Raw genomic sequence first — 23,393 nt, forward strand, 5'->3', positions numbered from 1 at the left:
AGCTGCGAGGGAGATTAAAGTTTTTCACAAAAGAATTGTAAGATATTACCGTAAATCCTTGGGTTCTAAATATTGTATCAAAGGGTTACGATATTTCCTTTAGTCTTCCTCCTCCCATGGATGTTTTCAGAGTAACCCCAATTCAAAAATCGGCGGTTTTACAAGAGAAATTGGAAGAAGGGATTCAGAATCTGTTGGCTCAAAAAGGTTATTGTCTTGGTTCCTCTAAACAAAAAAACACAGATGGGGGATACCGTCTGATAATAAACTTGAAGAGCCTGAACAGATTCATAAAATACGACAAATTCAAAATGGAAACCATAAGATCCACCATAAATCTATTTTTAAAAAATCCTCTGGATAGCAGTCTTTCTGGGAAAAGAACTACTTCATTTAGTTTCAAGTACTCTCCCCCCCCCCCCCCCCCTTGGGATCACCTCTGCTCCGAGGGTGTTTACCAAAGTAATGCTAGTAAAGTCTCTCACTTAAGAAGGAGGAACGTGTTATTAATTCCCAATTAGGACTGTTAATCGTAGGAAGCTCTAAAAGGAGTCTTAGAAAACAATCTGTTCATAACCTGTCAGACGCTATATCAGACAGGATGGATAATAAAACTGGAAAAAAAATAAAAATAATCAAACCCCTGTCCATCTCAGAATTAAACATTTTTAGGGGTCCATTTAGACTCAACTCTTCAGAAGACTTTTCTTCCAATCCAGAAAGTGATAAGGATAAGCAAAAAAGTCTCAACATTTCGAAGTCTGTCAGTATGCACAATCAGAGAGACTATGAAGCTATAAGGCTCTTTAACCTCATGCATCCCAGCAGTAAGATGGGCCCAGTTCCACACTCGGATTCTCCAGCATTGGTTACTAGGGTGTTGGAGCAGAAGTCAGGACTCGTTAGAGGAGACAATTCAAAATTCCCTTATGAGTAAATCAGTCCCTACAGTGGTGGAAAAATCCAGACCATCTGATGAGGGAGTTTTCTTGGAATCCCAAACATCTGCAGGTTATTACCACAGATGCGAGCCTTTGGGGATGGGGGAGCGCATTGCTCTCATTTCTGTTTCCAAGGAAAATGATCCAATCTCTCTTCAAATCGGAGGAAATTGTCTGCAGTCTGGGAAGCTATAAAAAGGCATTGTCCCATTACATCAAAGGGAAAGACATTCAAGTAAGGACGGATAACACGACCGTAATTACCTAAGGGGGAACAAGAAGTGTAGGTCTATGTCTATTAACAGAAAAAAAAAAATTGGGGGCATACGTTCACTCAAGATCACTATCGGCGGTACACCGAAAAGGATCCCTAAATACAATGGCGGACATCTTAAGCAGAAATTCACTGAGGTCAACAGAATGGAGCCTAGAAAAGGACGTTTTTCTCCAGATTACAAAATTATGGGGTACTACCATAGTGAAACTAAAAAGATTATTTTTCCGTAAACCCCTTCGACGGGAACATAGGAGTAGACGCGCTGTCACAAAAGTGAGACTTTCAGCTGGCATACGCCTTTCCTCCTCTTCAGTTAGTTCCCAGGGTGCAAAAAAAAGATCCGTCTAGACAAGGCCCATGTGATTTTAATAGCCTCTCTGTGGCCGAAAAAGCTGTAGTTCCCTCTTCTCAAGCTCCTGTTAATTCAGAGCCCATGGATTCTTCCCTGGAGACAAGATCTGTTGTCGCAAGGTCCAGTCTATCAACCTAAAGTGGAAAGGTTACATCTGGCAGCTTGGAACCTGAGAGGGTAACATTAAGGTCAAAGGGCTTATCGGACGCCATAATTTACACCATGGCGGCTATCAGGAAAGAAGTTACTTCCAGATTTATTCTAAGATCTGGAGAAGGTTCTGTAGTTGGTGTACTCAAATCGGGGAACTCTTCTCAGAGATTTTCCATCCAGGCAATTTTGGGATTCTTACAAACAGGTTTTGAGAAAGGGTTGTGTCCAAATACTTGAAGAGTACATATATCAGCATTAAGTTTGGTGTTTGATTAAAAAAATTGGGGGCCACCCATGGGTTATCTGGTTTTTGAAAGGGGCATAAGATTAAGACTCTTCTTAAGACCTACAGTTCCTCCCTTTGAACCCCTTTCAGAAGACTCACTGAAGTATGTTTCTCTGAAAACCCTATTTTTAGTAGCAATTACCTCAGCACGTAGAGTAAGCAACATCCAAGCTCTAACAATAGTGGAACCATTTTGCATAGTTTTCCCGGACAGGATTGTTTTTAGATTGGATAATTCTTTCCTTCCTAAAGTTGTATCTAATTTCCACAGACAGGAGGAAATTATTATTCCATCTTTTTGTTCTGATCCAAAATCAGAAGGGGAAGAGAAGTTTCACAGACTGGGATGTGCATATGGCTATCTTGTTCTACCTAGAGACCACAAATCCTTTCAGAAAAACTGATTACTTGTTTGTATAATTCAGTGGGGCACATAAAGGTCATAAGGCCACAAAGAATTCCTTGTCCAGATGGATAAAAACGGCCATATTGGAGTCCTATACTGTAGGTCCTTAGGCTACTTTCACACTCGCGTTTGCTGCGGATCCGTCATGGATCTGCACAAACGCTTCCGTTCAGATAATACAACCGCATGCATCCGTTCAGAATGGATCCGTTTGTATTATCTATAACATTGCCAAAACGGATCTGTCTTGAAACACCATTGAAAGTCAATGGGGGACGGATCCATTTTCTATTGTGCCAGTGAAAAGGGATCCGTCCCCATTGACTTACATTGTGTATCAGGACGGATCCGTTTGCCTCCGCATAGTCAGGCGGACACCAAAACGAGCGGAATGGAGGTGGACCGGAGCCAAACTGATGCATTCTGAACGGATCCTTATCCATTCAGAATGCATTAGGGCAGTGGTGGGCAACCTTTTTTTTCAACTGAGCCAAATCTCGCCAAAACCACGATTGAAATTTATTTTGAGAGCCACATTTTTAAAACCGAAAATACATAGGATGGTACACTGTTTTTAGTGTCAATAAGTTTTTATTGAGAATATTCTGCATGCAAGTATCCACATAGGTCGGGAGGATACAAATAACACAACTAATAAAACAAAAACTTTAGAACGATATTATTTATCGATAACGTTAAATTCTGTAAACTTTGCCTTACAATGTAGAGAAAATTACATCCTGACAATGACTGACAAAGTCACAACCACTAATGTGAACATTGGCCTTGCATTTCCTTGGATAGTTTGAGTAAGTCAGGTTTGTATGTTGTTGTTTTTAATTTTAGGCACGATTCCAGGTTCTCATCGATGAGACGATTTCTCAATTTACTCTTGATAAGGTTCATGCTTGAAAATGATTGTTCGCATAAATATGTAGACCCGAACAAGGAAAGAACAGCAAACGCTAGCTTTTTTAGTTGATTATACGAGTCAGGAATACTATTCCAGGTGTTAAAAAAATCAACATATCTTCCTTCTCCAGGTCTTTCAAAGCAGACCACTTGTGCTGTGAACTAAGTTCACATTTGTTTTTCTCCAATCTTTCTAAATCAGCACAAAGACGTTCAAATTTCGAGCTCCACAGTTCTTTGTTTTTTAAATCCAGCAATTGCATTTCAAAGTTGCCAATGTCGATATTAAAGGGAGAAAATTTAATTCCGTTACAGTGGCATCCAGAGGTTTTTTAACAAAGGCCAACGTCGCTTTGCTGTTTCTAAATTCCTGAAACCTCTTGAGAAAAGCTTCCCTGATATTTAAAAGTGCTGTTTTAAAATAGGTAATGTCAATATCAGAATTATTTTCTTGGCGATGTTTCAACGGGCTTGGAAAGTGAATCAAAGTTTCTCTGTCAAAATCTTGAGCAAAAACAGAGAATTTGTTTTCAAACGAAATAACTTCTTCTAACATCGAAAAAATTGTGTTTCCTTTCCCCTGTAGTTTATGATTAAGCTGATTTAGATGGGACGTAACATCTACCATGAAATACAGTTTTTGGATCCACTGATCGTTTGTTAATTCTGGATAGTGAACACCCTTCTCGAGGAAAAATGCTTTGATTTCTGATAATAAGGAAGCAAAACGTTTCCTCTTAATAACCAACGTACCTTGTTATGCAGCAGAAGATCTGCGTACTCACTCTCCATTTCAACTAAAAATTCTTAAAATTGGCGATGATGAAGAGCTTTAGCTACAATGGAGTTGATCATCTTAATCACCAATTCCATAACTTTGCACATTTCTTCTGGAAATGTCTGCGCACAAAGTGCTTCTTGATGTATGATGCAATGGTATGCAAGTATCTCGTGACTAATTTTTTCTTTCATAATAGCAACAAAACCTTTTCTTACGCCAGTCATACTTTTTGCCCCGTCTGTTGCAATTGAGACGATTTTATCAAGTGGAATATGATATTTTTCAATGCAACCAATTACAGCATTTGCTATATCCTCTCCACGTGTTTGACCTTTCAGTGGCAATAATCCTAAAAGTTCTTGTTTAGGACCTGTAGCTGACATAAATCTTACAAAAAGTGAAACTTGAGCTGTATCATTTATGTCACAAGACTCGTCAACTGCTATTGATAAAGCTGAAACCCCTTTAAGATCATCAACTTGTTGTTTGGTTATATTGGAAGACATTTTGGCTGTTCTATCCTTCACTGTTTTAGCAGACAATGGCAACTCTTAAATTTTTTTTAGAATTTCTTCTTTGTTCTTAAAATCCCTGAATAACTCTTCTGATGCACTTATAAAACAACGTTTTATGTATTCGCCATCTGTATATGGTTTGCCTCTCTTAGCAATCTCTTGACTAACCGCAAAACTTGCAAAGTTAACATAGTTGGAAGACTGAACCCAGTGATTAAACGCAGAACTTGATTTTTCTTGACTCTTCAGAAGTTCCTCAACTGCTTTCTTCCTTGCATGACCGACAGGATATTTATTACTAAAGGACAAGTGTTTTGTTGTAAAGTGTCTCTCCAAATTAGATTTTTTTTGTTATGCGCCAATTTTTCTTTGCAAATAAGACAGGTCGGAAAGCCATTTACGTTCTGAAACGCGAAAGTCTCGGTCCATTCCACTTTAAATTCACGGTTTTCATCTTCCGTTTTTCGTTGTTTTTTCTTTGGAGCCATGTCAAACAAGGGCACCTATAAAAATGTTTCATTTTAAAATAAAGCCACCAACACCAAACCGGCATCCTTAATCACATAAAAGAAGCAATATTGGATGACGCACTGTTATGGGGGATCTGTGGATGACGCACTGTTATGGGGGATCTGTGGATGACGCACTGTTATGGGGGATCTGTGGATGACGCACTGTTATGGGGGACCTGTGGATGACGCACTGTTATGGGGGACCTGTGGATGACGCACTGTTATGGGGGACCTGTGGATGACGCACTGTTATGGGGGACCTGTGGATGACGCACTGTTATGGGGGACCTGTGGATGACGCACTGTTATGGGGGACCTGTGGATGACGCACTGTTATGGGGGACCTGTGGATGACGCACTGTTATGGGGGATCTGTGGATGACGCACTGTTATGGGGGATCTGTGGATGATGCACTGTTATGGGGGATCTGTGGATGACGCATATATGGCATCTTATGTGTGTGTAAATAGTATTATAAAATTAGTGGGGCTCATCATGGATATTTTAAGCAGGGTTCTCCACCTTGATGGATACACCCAAACAGTAGGCAAGAAGTAAAAGTAATAAAACAGGCATGCACACATTGCACTGGCTCTGCAGTCAAGTTGAATAAAAGAAAAAAATTACAACATAAAATGAAATAAAAATCAAGATACAACAAAAAAAGTACATATAAAAGTATGTGAAAACACACTCAAATAGTCCTCACTGGTACTGTTATATATTGACCTCAGTACCTGGCCACTAACTTATTTTGCTGGCTCCTAGATTACGATATTCCGCAATTTTATGTCCACACCCCCCTTTTCACATCAACCCTTTTTATGTCAATCCCACAATGTCACATTTCTCCCCTCGTGTCACATTTCTGCCCCTCGTGTCACATTTCTGCCCCTCGTGTCACATTTCACCCCCTCATGTCACATTTCTGCCCATCGTGTCACATTTCACCCCCTCATGTAACATTTCTGCCCCTCGTGTCACATTTCTCCCCCCCCCTCCATGATGGCCATCACGCCTTTCTTTTTACCCTGTCCTGTTCACATCTCTTATTTCCATAGTTAGGCACACTTAATTCATAATCACCACCCCCCCTCCCATGATGGCCATCAGTCACCCCTTTCTTTTTGCCCTGTTCACAGTTCACATCTCTCATATGAGTACATAATTCATAATCATCCCCCCACCTCCATGATGGCCATCAGTCACCCCTTTCATTTGTCTCTCCCTGGCTCTGCCCACATCTCTCATTTTCAAGTTCCAGAGGCATATAGTTCATATTCATCCCCTCCCCCCCAACCCTTCCTTTTTCTGTCACAGAAATTGAGTCCCCAGAGGCAGGCAGGCCATTGCTACACCTACCGGATGACACGCTGCTGATTTGGGAGGCACAGTCTTCTTCTGAGGGCGGCAGACAGAGAGAGGATGCTGCCTCGCCGCCGCGCTACACAGAAAGTCACGCTCCCCCTATACCACATGACCCGACTGGAGCTGTGTGCAGCCGGCCGCCGGGGCTGCACACAGGGCGCGCACCGACAGTCTGGCTAGCGCTGCAGAGTCCTGACTTTTGGGGCAGCCGCCCGAGAGGAGGGAGGGGAGCGGGCGCCCGGCACACAGAAGAGCCGCATTAAAGTGTGAAAAGAGCCGCATGTGGCTCGCGAGCCGCGGCTTGCCAACCACTGCATTAGGGCAAAACTGATCCGTTATGGAGAGCCCTGAATCGGATCTAACAAACAGAAAGCCAAAATGCCAGTGTAAAAGTAGCCTTTGGGGTATCTCCCCCTAAGTCTTTGACAGCCCACTCTACAATGTCGCAACATCCTGGGCTTAAAGAGCAAGCGCTTCGTTACAGCAGATCTGTAAGGTAGCGAAGACTCTCTAGGCCAGGCATCCTCAAACTGCGGCCCTCCAGCTGTTGTAAAACTACAACTCCCACAATGCCCTGCTGTAGGCTGATACCTGTAGGCTGTTCGGGCATGCTGGGAGTTGTAGTTTTGCAAAAGCTGGAGGGCCGCAGTTTGAGGATGCCTGCTCTAGGCCGTCGGTTCAGAAAGACACTGAGGAGGATCCGGAGGTGGGTGAAATTTATACTTCCCGTCCCTACCTGGTTGGAGGCAGGTCATCTCACATGGTATGCCATCATGGAGGATTCATGAAAAGGAAATTACCGGTAAGCAATATGGTTATTGCGGTACCGGCAGTTTCCTACGGCACTACCAATTTGCATTGTGGAATAGTGCCAGTGATTACAGTTCTTGTTCATATGTGAGCTCTAAGGGGGCTGGGAGTGACACCCTTTTATAGAGGGCAGTACACTCAGCTGTATATAGTTTTTTAGCTTATAGCATATTATATAGGAATTGGAATGCTTACCACTACCATACTACCACCACAATCATCCTGAGCTGCTCTTAATGGGAGTACCACCTGTCCTCGGAAAACAAGACTGTTAATGGAGGCTGGGAATAACACCCTTCTATGCAGGACAATACACTCATCTATGTATAATATACTCTATGAAACTAAATTTATTTTCAGCTGGATATTACAGGACTACCACCACTACCATCCTGAGCTACTGTCAATAGGAGTACCAGTGGTTTTGTGACATTTATTTCATAAAGTGCATCATAAAAATGCATTGCAATTTATTTTCAGCAATACATCTGCTTTTATGCTTTAAAAAAAAATAATCAAAAAACATGATCGTACAATGTACTGACATACAGAGAGATGTCTGTAGATACCAGGACACTATGCATGTGAAGAATATTGAGGTTTGTACTCAGTGGAGCTTGTGGCTCGCTGGCACAGTTTTCACCTCCCACATAGATTGTCTCTGCCCAGGACCTGCTAAAAGTTAAAGAGGACCTTTTATGGGTCTGGACTTGATTAAGTAAGTAGCAGGAAATTTAGGGCATACATGGGGGATGTCTCTGCACTTACTATTATTTCTGGGCGCTGCTCCGTTTCACCGCCCCTGGCCCCCCGTTACCTTGTCCCGCGCTGTATGCTAATCACTACCATCTGAACACCGGGGAGGAGACATCAGCTTCTCTCCCTGGGCGAGTTTTTTCTCCCTGGCTGTGACGCTCCGCGCTGCGATTGGACAGCGCTACAGCCAGGGAGAAGGAACGCCCAGGGAGAGAAGCTGATGTCTCCTCCCTGGTGTTCCGATGCTAGTGATTAGCATACAGCGCGGGACAAGGTAACGGGGGCCAAGGCGGTGAAACGGAGCGGCGCCTAGAAATAATAGTAAGTGCAGAGACATTCCCCATGTATGTCCTAAATGTCCCGCTACTTACTTAATCAAGTCCAGACCCATAAAAGGTCTTCTTTAAATATAGAGAGGTACCCCCCAAACACTGTAGGAATGCATGAATGCCAAAAGGCCCTGCCCCAAAGCATCCCTTTTCACTACTAGACTGCCCACTGGGACTCTGTAAGCAATGTCAGTACTGAACTGACAGATGCGTCATGCAACCCTACTCCCCACATCATACTGCCACTTATGTAGAGGCCACACCTAGACTTCTGAGGTATACCAACTACTAGGCGACACATTCGGACACAGGTCGGGTAGAAGCAGATAGGAGTTTTTATTTTTCACATTTGTCTAAAAGTTTAAAACGTCTCCCTGTGAATCCAGTTCCTTCGCCGTGCGTCCCAGATTGAAGCCTGTAGGAGGAGAGGATGTAAATCCAGTAGCAGCATATGTTAAAAAGGCAATGACGGTACCTCCTCAGTCCAGTCAGAAGAAGAAAAAAAAAAAAAAAAAAAAAAAAAAAAAAAAAAAAAAGGACCTTTAAAGCTTTAAAAAGTCTGAAGTGCAAAGAGTCTGTACCGTGCCCTTCACCATCCCAGACCCACATGGTAAACTCTTTTCCCTGAGCGAGAACTAGCAGAGGTCAAGCAGTCCAGGGTCAGGCCGTGATCTCAGGGGGCGGCTGTGGGAGCTTTGATTCTGTCTCTGGCACATCTGCATCCTGCGCAGCCTTGCACTGAAGAGACCTCTCATATTTGGTTTTAAAAAGCAGCCCGTGACCTATGGAGAAGAATAAAAGTTTTAATGGTGCTCAAATTACCCAAAAAAGGTGGCACGGCAGTAGACAGCCGACACCAACCTGCACAGTCTGCCAACTCCCTGAATGCTTTCTTCTTGCAGCAGCCGCGGCACAGGTTGAACACGCACTTATTGCCCTGTAAAAAGCAAAAGCCGTCAGTCATGTATCACTGTAGGTAAACCTATACGTGTAGATTAGGCAATCGCATGTACGGTAATATATAAATAACCTTTTTAAATTGAACTACACCCACTCTGCACCCATGACATAGGAAGGAATGCACATTCCTTGGGGAAAAAAAACAAAACACTAAGGCCTCATGCACATGACTGTGTCCGTTTTACAGTCCGCTGCACTGTCCCATTCTGCATGTCCTGCACTACTAGGCCTCAAGAACACGGCCGTTGATCGGCCTGTCGGTGCATTGGGGTTGCACTTGAATGGGTCCGTGATCCTGTCACATCGCAAAAAAAGTAGTGCATGTGCAACTTTCTTTGCGGTGCGGAGGCACAGACAGAAACTCAACGTAAGCCCTCCACGGTGCTTCCGTGCCTCCGGTCCGCACCCAAGTGAATGGGTCTGCATCCGTAATGCGGGGTGCACACGGCCAGTGCCCATGTATTGTGGACAAAAAAAAAAATATGGTCGTGTGCATGAGGCCTAAGGCTGATGTCTCTGTCCAGATGCTGCTCAAATTTATAATGGTCAAAACCTGGATTGAACACTGACCCATTCAAAGGAATGGGTGGTTTCATGCACCATCTACCCTCTAGCTGGATCCCTGTCAGCCTCGCTGCTCCAAGGCGAAGAGTGTTCAACATCCTTTGATTTTCAGCTCAAAACATCTGTGGAACCTTCACAGAGGCCGAATGCAAACGTTCATTCCCGATAATCTGCCCGTCAACTGAGCAGTCTAAATGCAGGATTCACGTTTTCCCATCAATGTGCTATCCCGGCTACACCCACATAGCACATGGACTACATGGTACAACTTACGTTTGCAGCATGCACCATTCTTGTCCGTTTTCCGAGACTCGTTCATTCAAATGAACGCGTCCAGAAAGAGAACAGATGCACACGGACATCATATAGATACTTGTGTGCTTTGTGGACAGAAACTGCAATGGCCATCTGAATCTGGCCTAATTCTCCCCTCTGTTCTGTATGCTCACCCCTATTTGCCTAAAAAAATCTGTACTACAAACTGCATGTGTGCTTCCAGGCTAAAAACGACATACCACACGCCACCGTACTCCCTCAGCTCAACGTCTCATTGGTGAACACAACTGAAAAACCTTCATGTAGAGCTCACCTTGGGATTCCCACACTGGTCACATTTTGCATATTTGGCTGGAATAAACAGATAAATATGATTAATGGGGGGGGGGGGGGGGGGGGGGGAGAATTCTTATAGGGTTCCTGTCACCAGATTTAACCCTATTAAGCTAGCTGACATTAGCGATGTGCCAGCTAAACCTAACTAGTCTATTCCTACTTTTCTCTATGCCCCAGTTACGCCAGAAATCTAACTTTAATAATATGATAATTAGCCTCTAGGAGCGGGGGGGGGGGCGTCATTCCTGCTCCTAGAGGCTCCGTTCTCCCACCTTTGTCGCCTCCCTCCAAGTCCTGATTGACAGGGCCAGGCAGCGCTCGCATCTATCTGCCAGCCCTGTGCTCTGGTGAAATCTCGTGCCGTTCAGTATTCGGCGCAGGCGCGGTGAGGAAGCTGGCAGCCTGCGAGCTGAATGGGGCGAGATTTCACCAGAGCACAGGGCTGGCAGACAGATGCGAGCGCTGCCTGGCCCTGTCAATCAGGACTTGGAGGGAGGCGACAAGGGTGGGAGAACGGAGCCTCTAGGAGCAGGAAAAACGATCCCCGCTCCTAGAGGACAATTAGCATATTATACAAGTTAGATTTCTGGCGTAACGGGGGCATAGATAAAAGTAGGAATAGGCTAGCTAGGTTTAGCTGACATTAGCACATCGCTAATGTCAGCTAGCTTAATAGGGTGACAGAATCCCTTTAAGATACTTGTGCTAGTACTAAACAAAGTAGAGGAATTGTCCATTAAGCAGAGCTGTCTCTGCTCTATTTGCGCAGGGTGAGGTGTATACGTGTCGGCAGACTTTTTCCAGACCTTCAGTCTTGCGAGGGGTTGTCAGTTTTATGTACAATCTTAAATATGAATATAGGCAACTTACTAATACATATGTACTTATAAGGGCGCATTTATATGGGACTATATCGGGCCAATTATTGGGAACAAACGCTCATTCATGACAATTGTGCCTTGTAAAGATGCCACTGATCACCTGATGAACGAGCAAATGCTTGTTTATAGGTTGAACCCATAGTTTATGCGGAGACCTAGGTCACCTTGCTGGGTAGCAGATTCCTGTTTACACAGCCATGAATCTGTAGGAGGACGAGCAACTGCAGTAGCCATCGCGTGTCCCCAAACAGCGGAGGTGACTATGGCATGTAAATGCAGCTCTCGCCTCCTCTGATGAGCAGGCAATTATCGGAAAGGAACAGCCCCTTACCGATAATGGCCTGCACAACCGGCGCATGTAAATCCACCCTAGGGGTTCTGCACCATTTTCTCAGTGCAAAGGCACACTTCTGTCTTAGGAAAGTCTTCTTCCACGACCGCATGTCACTCCCATCCACAAAATAGCAGGAGATGGATGGACTGTGGCATTGACACACATCGCACTGCTAGTTTACAAGCACATATGAAAGCATTTAGTCATCTTACCAACATGCACCTGCCCAGGTCCTCGACACCCTTCAATGGAGTAGACTGAAGGACGCCCCTGGTCTTGTGAGTGGTGTTTGGTCGGGCAAGAACACTTGCTAGCAAGAAGATGTGGCTTCTGATAAGTATATATTAGTAAGCTGCCTATATTCATCATCTTTCACATTTCTTAAAGATTATACACAATACGGACAACCCCTTGCGTTTTGGTGTAGGCCTACAGAAGGAAAGTGTGATAGCTTCTGATCAGTAGTACGTCACGTTCTCAAAAAGAGCTAAATCGGCTCTGCTGCATACGCATTCTCTGAGGACTGACATACGTTTTACAGAAGGGTCATAGCTTTTGTTGGGATTGCGGAGTTTCTTCTTCTGTTTGTTCTTTGACAGCTGCTCGCAGTTTCCATCCTCTTCATCCTCCAGTGCTCTCTTAACTCGTACTCCATTTTCTTCTTTAAGAAGATCTTTCGGCCTGAAGAAAATATGGCAAAAATCCCAAGAAGCTGTCAGGCTCTGTTCACAAAAGCCTTGTGATCAGCATAATAAAAAGGAATCCCAATGCAGTGGCAGATCCCTCACACAGAAGCCAGTGGCCCCTGATCCCATTCCATCAGTGTCTACATGATCAAACTCCTATATCGCTAAATCCCAAGTATCTCTTTCCTAGTGGTAAAAGGCCCAACAATAGACACCGCTTACAGCGTGGGCCATTATAAAGGTAGAAAAAATTCCTATTCAGGAGGGAGGCTTATAAACTGGGGGACTTACGGTGGGCGGACATAAGGTTGGCAAATCCAGTGAGGGAACGGCAGATCCCCTGAGACAGCTGCACCTTCTTTCACGGCAGATATTTCTTCCTACAAGGTACAAAATACAAGGTTATTCAGACCAACCGCTGAGCGTGTGCGGAAATATGGGACTGCGTTCCCTCAAAATATATATCTATCGAAAAAGGGATTCTGTCACCACATTTTACCCCTACAGTAAAACATAGCTACTTGTAGGTCTCCCTGAGCTGTATTAAATGATGCCCTTATTAACTAATAGTCTTGATTTATTTCTTTATAAAGTCGATGTTAGTGATATGCTAATAACTTACATAAGGTTCCCAAGGGGATGTCCTTTCCTAACTTGGTGCCCAGCCGCACCCATCGGTCCAGTGCCCAGCGCCGCCTCTAATATAATATATTCAAGAGCTGGCACGCTGACGTAATCCCTGAGCCTGTTTGAAATCCTGCGCGTGCGCACTACACACTGTAGTCTGCGCCCGTGCGGACTACAGGTAATGGCATCATCGGCATGCGCGGGATTTCAAACAGGCTCAGGGATTACGTCAGCGTGCCGGCTCTTGAATATATTATATTAGAAGCGGCGCTGGACTCAGGAAGGTGGCGTTAGGCACCGGACCGAGGGGCGCGGCTGGGCACCAAGTTAAGAAAGGACATCCCCCTTGGGCACCTTATGCAAGTCATTAGCATATCACTATTATAAAGAAATAAATCAAGACTAGTAGTTAAAAAGGGCATCATTTAATACAGCTCAGGGACACCTACAAGTAGCTATGTTTTACTGTAGGGGGTAAAATGTGGTGACGGAATCCCTTTAAGCATGGGCATGGTCACATGCTCCGTTGCAGCCAATGATTGGCTTCAGCGCTGACGTTCCGCTATTTTTCGACAATGTGTCCTCCTCAAAAGTTAAAACACCTTTGGGGGCTCGATTATCTACCCTGTAACCATAGCAGCCCCTGGGAAAATCAGCCCTGACCATTGATAACCGTCATGGCTGTGCTGGGTCTGGTTAGATCCAGGCTAATATAAGCAAATGGGATGGAGCAGCTGTAATTACACTGTGCCACCTCTACGAAGAGGACGACGAGCAGGTAATTTTGAGAGAATGTAGTATTCGCATTAGCGACGCTACCCCTTTAAACAGCTGACAGGGGAGGAAAATGTGAGGAGTTGGACCCACAATGTTCTGATTTGAATTGATGACCTAACCTGACTTAATACATTTGTGAACACAAGCTCTGAGATGTTATTTTCTTACCTGGCACCTGAGTTTCAGCTCTTTATTCACATTAATGATGCCTTCTAAGGACTTGGCTTTTGCCAGCTCTTCCCGTAGCACTTGATAAATCTGCAACCTAAGAAAAAAAGACCAGTGAGAATCTCTTTAGGAACGTCCCATTGTACCATCTAGTGGGATGAACCCACATACTGGCCATCATTTATAAAAAGCAGTGGAGGCGCTGCCCATAGAAACAACCAGGTGACCAGTACAGAGGTGCCGTTGTTGCCATGGGTGGTGCCTCCACTTTCATATACATGGCTGCGCAGCTCAGAAGCCGGCCACACTCCACCACAATCCTGATTCACTCTGCCCAATCATGAAGAGAATTGTGCAGCCGGCAGCAGCACAGTCCTCTCTATCCCCAGAAAGTTACACCAGGGCAGTCTGAAGTGGTGAGTAAAAACTAAACCCCAGGTAGGCAGCATTAACCCTTCCTCTGTTTTCCACCAGAAATCCTAAATTTAAAGATCATATATAAACAAGGAAATTCATGGTTAAACCAGGCACAATGTCTTGTAGAGCTAGGTCAGCTGAAGGGACTGATATTTCGCTTAGCGACCTGCTGCTTCATGCTGGAGAAAAAGTACTTTTAATCCATATGCCAATAAGCAGTGAAATTCATATGCAAATATGTAAATCTTGGGGGGCAATTTTTCATGGCTGCATTTTACTCATTTTGGGCTAAAATTATTTTTTCAATTGGTCTTTATAAAAAATATTCTGCCATTCTGTTACAAAGGGTTACCTGTCTAACTTTATGCTCATCTAATAACCCTCTCTAAATTACTAAAAGGCCATAAACACTTACTGATGGGAATGTGGCCTAAATAATATAAGAACTGGGCTATAAGGAGTGTTTAGATCAGAGACAGAACACAGTAACAAAGTAACCTCCTATTAGAGAATCTCAAGCCTGCACAGAGAAAAAGGTTCAACATTTGTAATAAATACCAACTTAAAAAAAAATTGAGCTCAAAATCAGTACAATGCAGTAATAAAAAATAGGTTGCCCCTAAAGACGTACATAGCCTGTAAGTGCACGAGGATGGGCCTATATACTCCCTCTGCCAGACCCTCCCTCTCCTTCTTGATGAACAGGGCCAGGTTCCTGCATAGCCACCTCACCTGGCCCTGTTAATCAAGAAGGAAAGGGAGGGGCTTGCAGACAAAGTAGGAGGAGCAAGAAGACCCTCAGTGCTAAAACTACTTTTTCTCCAGAATATAGTAATGGACCACTAACACACTTTGGAAGGAATATTTAAAGGGCATGTCCAGCTTTAGCCTTAAGGTCAATAGTTAGCCTAATAAAGGGGTTTTGAGATATTGAAGACATATCCTCAGGATAGCACATCAATATGGGGGTCCGACAGGTTTGCAGTGACTGTAGTGCATATCACGCCGTGTTTTCTTCTAAGGCGGCAGGATTCTTTTATGTCAGCCCTGATGTCTGGAGAATATCTTATGTGGTTCTCTTTTCTCAAATGATAAAACTTCAAGAGGAGAGGGCTGCTGCACGTACAGGACGGCTCCTGGGGGTTCTCTACAAAGTATTAGGCAATGCATAATGAGTTTGGCCAAGAATCCTCATTACAACATCCACAGGACGAGGCTACATTTCAATTTCAAAAAGTGTGAGGGATCCCCTGGGGAACGGAGCCTTTAATGTCTTCTGGAATAAACAGCCTAACAGAATTCCATCAAAATCCCACACTTCATCATCATCTGGAGATGTCTTATTAGAAATACCGCTGGCTACCCCAAGCTTCTGCCTGCCCACAGGAAGACCCCTAAAGAGGGAAGTCAATGCAAAGGCATCAAAAGCCACCGTCTCCTGTAATAAGATATAAAAGGTCTTTTGGTTTCAGCAAACCAGGTCACTGGGGGTCCAACCCTTGGCACTTTCACTGGTCTGCCGTTTAAAGGGGTCACGGACCTTGTGCGAGCGCTGTTGCCCTTTCATTGTGTTCGTGAGGTCGTCCACCTGCCCCCAACCAATTACTAGCGGTGGTGCAAGATATTCAAGTGAACAGGACAGAAGCAGAGGCAGGTGGCCCCATGCAAACCCCCGTGCACAAGCACTGTGGCCCTTTTAAAGAGCTCAGCGGTGGTGGTGCCAAGAGTGAAATCCCACCAATTTCATATTCATGGGCCATTAATACGCTGAAACTGAAATACGTCTATTTTATTAAATGGCTGTATTCCCCATGAAATAACAAGCCTTGAGCATCTTTCTTAGAACTTTGCAGGGTGCCATCCCTCTGTTATTCCTCCGAGAATTGTAATAAAGAATCATCTTTGTTGATGGAGAAACCTTCTTTCCTCTACACGCAGAGGTGCCTAATGTGAAAAGGTGAATGTAATACTCACGTGTGGTGCCAAAGTTTAAAAAGGTGTGCCCGCACAAAAGACAAAGGGCATGGGTATTGCTGGGCAAGTTCTAAGTATTCCTCCGCCATCTCCCACACAAAGGGGCTCTTCCCTTCAAACAAGGCTGGATTGTGAAGATTTCCCTCTAGAATACACAAAAGTACATTTACAGCAGACATGTTCAACACCTTGGACTGAACGAAATTGGATCTTTTCACACTGGAACGACGAGGACTCAGATCATTTTTTTAAAATGACATGCATGAAAGGATCTACAAGTGCGAACCCCCACCCAATAAACCCCTACTGTGGATAAGTCTCATGATATCACCTCTCAGGAGGGTATTATCAAAGGATACCAAGGGGGAGATTTCTCAAATCTGGTGTAAAGGAGAACTGGCTTAGATGCCCATAGCAACCAACCAGAGTCCAAACCCAGTTTACCTTTAATCAGTTTTGATCAATCCACCCCAGAGTTTGCACTACATATTGCCCAACCTAACTGGCCCACTCGGCGCATGCACATGTCCCTGCCAGGCCCTTGTTTTCATTTAAAGGGTCTCTCTATGTAATGGTCATTCTCTTGAATGAAACAAACAGAACCACATGTCCACAATACAATAGAATGGTAGCTGGCCAGCCAGACCTGAGCTGTAGGGACCGGGTCCGACTGGGAACCTAAAGTGGCCCTGGAAAAAAAAAAAAAAAAAAAAAAAAAAAAAAAAAAAAAAAAAAAAAAAAGGGTTGTCCGAATTGGCAGGGCCAATGCAAGAAGGGGCCTGCGATACTACAGTGCAGCACAAAATCCTGCCGCCTTCACCACAGTATTCACCTGTATCCCTTATAGAATGTAAGCTCTTGTGGCCAGGGTTCTCTACCAGTCTGTTAATAGTTTCTTGTTTACTGTCTTTTATTTCTGTGTAACCCCAGCTGGATGTACAGCGCCATGGAATTAATAGCGCTTTAAAAGATATAATAATATCCCCGTCCTCGCAGTTGGGTTCAGGAAGGTTTAAGAAAAATATGGCGCACAGGAATGACACACAATCGAGGTAGATGTGCTCACAGTAAAGAGGAATCACCCTTCCTCTGGGCGGATAAAAAATAAAAAAAACTCTGTCAACGGTCAAGCTCACCCGTCTGTACTTTTTGCCCCACTCCTATCTTTAATATATTTACAAAAAAATCTTACATGTATTCTATGAACAAATAATATAACCTTAACTATAGACCACTTAGAAATACAACATTTTTAAAATGCATGAACTTTCAGTATTTAACATCATAAGTGCGAGTGGTTAATTAGTTAATATTAATGTAGGTCTGTCCTCTATAATATGGAATTTTATACTATACTTAAAAAAAAAAAAAAAAAAAGTATAAGGAATCACACCGAAACCGCAGCAATATCGCAATGGGAATGTAGCGTTTTTTTGTGCAACATTAAATAGAGACTATTTATATGGAAGTCTATATGAAATAACGGACATGAAAGACTGCTTTGTAGTATTGATCTAGTATTATGTGTCTCAATATTGTAAGAACCACTAATGGGATGGTACACAGGAAGAAAGAAATTACAACAATTAGAAATAGACTATTCTAATAAATCCATATATTTTGAAAATCCGTACCAGATTTTGAAAGAAAAAAAACTATATAAAGGGAGACTTCATGGGGGACTGAATACCACTGAGGAAGGGGTGACTTTAAACCCCGAAACGCGTTTGGTTCAAGACACCCCCCAAGGTGGGGGGTTCAAGGCACATAAGAAGTTTCCGAGCAGCATACCAACCGGAGTAGTAATACTGTAAAGCCCACTGAAACAGCTCAGCGGGACGCCGCTGATCAGCGAGTATAGCGGGACGCCGCTGATCAGCGAGTATAGCAGGATGCCGCTAAACAGTTACTGATATCTAACACATAGCTATTGTGTCACTACCGCATTGGGAGGATATGCAAACATTGTTACTGAACAGCCCGTATAAGACACTAATAGAAACGCTGTGTCATCTATTACGGAGTTTCAATATTGTACCATCCCACATCACGTATCTTATATTTACTAATCTGTACCAAGGTAGATTTTTATATGAGATTTAGAATCATTTATGCGATGATTTTAGGATATTAACTTCTCAGTTTTATCTATTGTTATTTACTAGTGTTTTATAGGCATAATAAATTGTATGGTCCCTATATATTGAGAGTGCTCGGGTTCAGGAAGGTATCTGCAGCCGTTGGCTTACAGCATCAGATCAGTATGCACTCGGCCGGTAGCCATGAGGAGGGCTCGGGTGGCCCCATGGGCATCAGCGCACCTGGGAATTCCATCACCAGTCCACCCCTGTGTAATGAGGTGTTAATTCTCCCGGGAACATGTTGTAATATGATGACAGCATTGGAAACGGACAAACTCTACAAGTCAGAGGAACGAATGTGTTAGGACCTGTTCACATCACACTTTGGGCGTTCCATCAGAAGCATTTGTATAGGTCAGGTCCCTCACATCGCTTCTCGCCATAAGGATACCAGAGATAACGGGTGTGCGGTTGGCAGGCTGGCCGTTTTAAAGAAGTTCAGTCTACTGTCTCGGGAGCTCCCATGTAGACTGTCCAGTGACATCACAGGGGCTCTGCGAGACAGGCATCTGCGAGACGGATACGTATTCTCGCATGAAATCAGAGGAAGAATAGGGTAGTCTGCTGCACTACCCTATACGGTTTGTTTTTTCAGTATACTAACATATACGGGGCATATAGAGGCCAAAAGAATATTTTTTTGGCCTCCATCTGACTAATGAAGCCTTATGGACTCATTTAGCGAGCGCTTCAGGAGGTTTCCCGACTTCCATGTTAAAAACGTGATGTGAACAGGCCCTTAGACCTCAAGCACACGACCGTTCAGTTTTTTTGCGGTCTCCAAATTGCGGATCCGCAAAACACGGAAGCTGCCTGTGTGCCTTTCGCAATGTTATTTTTTTTTTTTTTTGTGGGGCCATGAGACGGAGCAAAGGATGTGGACAGCACAAGGTGTGCTGTCCGCACCTTTCACGGCCCCATTGAAGTGAAAAACTGCGGCTCGGGTGCGGACCAGAACAACGGTCGTGTGCATGAGGCCTTACAGATCTAGAGAAAGTGGAACCAACCTGCGCTCATCACTCCATGGACTCCGGTCTCTTCGATGCAGCGCTTCACATCACTGAGGTACTGGATGTTCCCATTGGCAAAAACTGGGATGCTGACAGCGTTCCTGTACCAAAGGGGGAAAAAAAAAACGTAACTAAACCCGAATGTACCGAGAGGCGAGAAGAAAATATACTCTCCGGGGCAAGAGAAGCACACGTACAGGTGGCCACAGATGATGAAGAAGAGGGATGAAATTATTTAAACTTATCCCCATAAGCTCGACCGCTGCTCCATTCATACGGGAGGAGGGCGAATCCGGCAGTCGGACCGCGCCGATCAGAGGCTTATCACCCTATCCTGGGGACAGAGGATCAGTTTAAATCTCTGCATAGCTCTTCCAACCCCCCTATTTTAGCCTTAAGGACCAAGAGATTTTTTGTTTTTTAATCCTCATATTGTGAAAGCCGTAAGTTTTTCTTTTTCCATTGATGGGGAGAAGGGAACGGAATTCTGTCACAGTTTTATCTGCGCGTTCATCGTGAAGCACAAATATTCTGAACCCTTAATTGAACATTCACTGTGGTATGTAGTATGGGTCGCTATGCTCGCGGCGAGACCAAATGTGTAGGGTTTTTTGTTTGTTTTAACCTATAATAAAGCAGATTTTATTGGTACAACGGTGATTTTTGCGTTTCCTTTTTTCCCACGTAAAAGGGTTTCCCAAGACTCATACTGGTGATCTATGCTCTGGATAGGTCATCAGTACAGAGGAGCGAAGTGACTTCGGATACTACATCTGAAGTCGCTTTGCTAAAAAATGTGTACATAGAATCGTCTAGACTTCAGATGTAGCATCCAAAGCTCGCTTCGCTCATCTCTAATCATCAGTATCTGATCAGTGGGGGTCCGACACCCAGGACCCCCGTCTAGCAGCTGCTTGAGAAGGCACCGTGGCCTTCTCTCAGCTCACCACCCACGGCGCCGTACATTGTATAGCGGCTGTGCTTGACATCCCAGCTCAGCCCCATTCACTTCTATGGGACTGAGCTGCACCTAGGCCATGTGACAGGTGAACATGACATCACATGGTCTAAGGAAAGCTGCGCGAAGGCAGTGCCACTACTGCAAGCACTGCTGCCTTCTCAAACAGCTGATCTCTCAAGACCCCTGATCCATTTCTCCCTTGCACCAGTTTTGATGACCCCCCCCCCCCCCCCCACAATAGACAATCTGAGCTCATACACTCACCTAATAGCTTTAATGTGTTCCCACGAAGCCACGCCGGTCAGAGGACCTTTCTGCTCCTTGGTGCGAGCATGAACTGTGAGAAGCTAAAGGAGAACCTTGTCAGGAACCAAGAAGTAGACAAACTCCAACCTGACCACACACACACACACACCTCGCATACACCACCTACCTGGCACCCTGCCTTCTCCAGGATCTTGGCATAGGTGACGGTTTTTTCAATCTCGGGAAAGACGCGGATTTTACAAGTGATGGGGACGGACAGCTTCTGGTGCACCAGCTGAACTACAGGACAAAATGCAAAAGAGCTGAAAGCCTCAAAGGGAAAAGCCTGCAGGAAAGTTCAGGAAGAGATTACCGAGGAGACTTACTCATCTTCTCCAGAAGCTCCCACTCGTCTTGCAGAAAGGCTCCATAGTGACCTGAGCAATGACAACAGAGATGGGATCACTGAAGGCTGATCACAGGGAGGGGGGGGGGGGGTGTCACACTGGTGGGACCCCCCCACCCAATAGGTGTCACAGCAGGGGAAGTGAAGCATCAAAGTGATGACATATCCTGGAAATACACCCTCACTTTATAAGATGGGAACACCGCTTTAAAGGGGGTTTCCGGGAGTTCAAAATGTATGTCCTATCCTCAGGATATGTTATCAAAATCAGATTAGTGAGGGTCAGACACCTGGCACCCCCTCTGATCAGCTGTTTGTGAGCGCTATAAACTCCTTACAGCTTACCAAGCACAGCGCCGCACTCTGTATAGTGGCCGTGGTTGGCATTGCAGCCCAGACCCATTCACTTACAGGGACTGAGCTGAAAGGCTTGATGAACGTGACATCACTGGGAAGAGGATGCCATGGCCTCTGGAAATAGCTGGCGGGCGGTGCTGGGAGTCGGACCCCACTAATCTGATATTGATGACCTGTCCTGAGGAGAAATTAAACTCCAAGAAAACCCCTTTAATACAGGTGGGTGCCACAGTCTGCAGTGCTGATTGAGGTCACAGGTCCCCAGAAGCTTCACGTCACCTCTCTTGGCGATCATCTGTGGACATCCAAGGTTCAGGTCGATGGCATCACAATAATCCTGTGCCAGCAGCGCCGCCTGGAGGAACACCTCAGGGTCGTTCGCACAAAACTGAAAAGAAAAGAAGGAAACACTGATTAAAAGAAAATAAATAAATCAATCAAAACAAAAGTGGAAACGTCATGAACCACGGAGTGAAGGGACGATCATCGTCTCCAAGTGCTCCTAGTATTAAAGGGGTAGTCCGGCCTCAGAGTCTACAAGCCCTGGGGTCCCATTCAAGGGTCCACGCTCCCTCCGCTTCTGGTCCCTGAAGTTAAGTGCGGGTTTTTACATTCAGGGGAGGTTCAAGGTTGGAGAACCCCTTTAATACCCATCTCTAGGAGGTGCCCTACGATCTGTGGGGGTCTGACCTCTAGGACCCCACAGAATCAGGGAATGATGTGCTAATTCAGCGCCGTGGCCTCTTCACAGTGAGGCTCTCTGCCACCAATGTGCAGGGCACTACTGCGCAGCTCCATTTAAAGGGCCATGCGGCAGTTCCATCCACAGCGTGGGGCTGGGGCGCCCTGGGCAGACAGAAACAAGAGATGGGATCGGCCCTGCAGACCCTTCATATTAATATACCATCATGTCCTGTCTCATGGAGTAATAATCTAGACCTGATGCCTTGGATGAGAGCGCAGGCGGCCATCATCTCAGTCCTCAGTGGGCACAGGCACTACAACCCCCACCAGAGCAGCAAACAAGCGGCACATTACCTGGGCGATGAGGGGGCGGTCCTCCGGGCACACCTCGCAGTACAGGTTCTCCTTGCGGTAGTTGGCATCTCGTACAAACACCTGGGCATGGAGCATAGGAGTGTAGCAGAGCTCAGCCCCATGTCTGCGGCTCAGCAGCCTCCAGGCCAGCTCACTCTGGTCCACCATCGGAGCCAGCACATGCCGAGCGCCCCTCAGGGTCTCCCTCCAGAAGTCCATGCCCCGCAGCTTCGCCATGCCTCGTCCAGGGGCCGCTGAGCTCACCTCCGCTCTCATGCCCGGCTCCTCTCCCGAGCCATCACTCGGCCGCTTCCGGCATGTGCGTCAGTGACTTCCTTCCCCGCGGCGCAGCACACAATCCTTCCGCTGGATACAGGCATCCATTTGTACAGTTCCTTATTATGTCTGATCGTCAAACGTCTTCCACCATCTTCATTACTGCTGCCTTGTTCCATCTCAGTTTCATACCATTAGAAAGGTTTCATTTTCTGCAGTGGATATTATGTGAAAAGTTATATTTTATAACACTGGCACCCACAGATGTTCCCATAAAACTGCCACCACAGATGTCTCCATAACACTGGCACCCACAGATGTTCCCATAAAACTGCCACCCACAGATGTCCACATAACACTGCCACCACAGATGTCTCCATAACACTGCCACCACAGATGTCTCCATAACACTGCCACCCACACAGGGGCGTAGCTAAAGGTTCATGGGTAGAGATGAGCGAACTTCTGTTTTAAGTTCGGCGTCTAAAGTTCGGCTTCCGGTTAGCGGAGAATCCCGATCTGGAACCGGATATGGATTCCGACTTCCGTTGTGGTCCGT

At 45.1% G+C, this 23,393-nt stretch overlaps 1 protein-coding gene across 2 annotated transcripts; it reads right to left on the reverse strand.

Annotated features, from left to right (window-relative positions):
- Nucleotides 1-8,716: 8,716 nt before the first annotated feature.
- On the reverse strand, nucleotides 8,717-22,883 carry DUS1L (dihydrouridine synthase 1 like). Of its 2 annotated transcripts, none has more exons than XM_044297321.1 (13): nucleotides 22,559-22,883; nucleotides 21,800-21,908; nucleotides 21,144-21,194; nucleotides 20,945-21,057; nucleotides 20,776-20,858; nucleotides 19,548-19,651; nucleotides 16,400-16,544; nucleotides 14,009-14,105; nucleotides 12,728-12,816; nucleotides 12,283-12,431; nucleotides 10,513-10,550; nucleotides 9,261-9,336; nucleotides 8,717-9,181 (listed from the first exon to the last, which is right to left on the reverse strand). In XM_044297321.1, exons 1-13 carry the CDS (start codon nucleotides 22,832-22,834, stop codon nucleotides 9,060-9,062), a joined length of 1,452 nt encoding a protein of 483 aa, XP_044153256.1. In that variant the 5' UTR covers nucleotides 22,835-22,883; the 3' UTR covers nucleotides 8,717-9,059. The 2 variants fall into 2 exon arrangements, 1 of the variants encoding a protein (XP_044153256.1); XR_006390377.1 differs by having other exon boundaries at nucleotides 9,142-9,181; nucleotides 10,439-10,550.
- Nucleotides 22,884-23,393: the final 510 nt, after the last annotated feature.

This window comes from Bufo gargarizans, chromosome 6 (genome assembly GCF_014858855.1).
Source record: "Bufo gargarizans isolate SCDJY-AF-19 chromosome 6, ASM1485885v1, whole genome shotgun sequence".
NCBI lineage: Eukaryota > Metazoa > Chordata > Amphibia > Anura > Bufonidae > Bufo > Bufo gargarizans.

Bases quoted from the DNA above. Each gene is read 5' to 3' on its own strand.
- DUS1L (XM_044297321.1), bottom strand. From the start codon at position 22,834: ATGAGAGCGGAGGTGAGCTCAGCGGCCCCTGGACGAGGCATGGCGAAG. The intron at 19,652-20,775 runs GTGAGTGTATGA...CCTTTGGTACAG, and splicing joins GAACACATTAAAGCTATTAG to GAACGCTGTCAGCATCCCAG. The intron at 14,106-16,399 runs GTGAGTATTACA...TTTTTTTCTTAG, and splicing joins TTTAAACTTTGGCACCACAC to GTTGCAGATTTATCAAGTGC.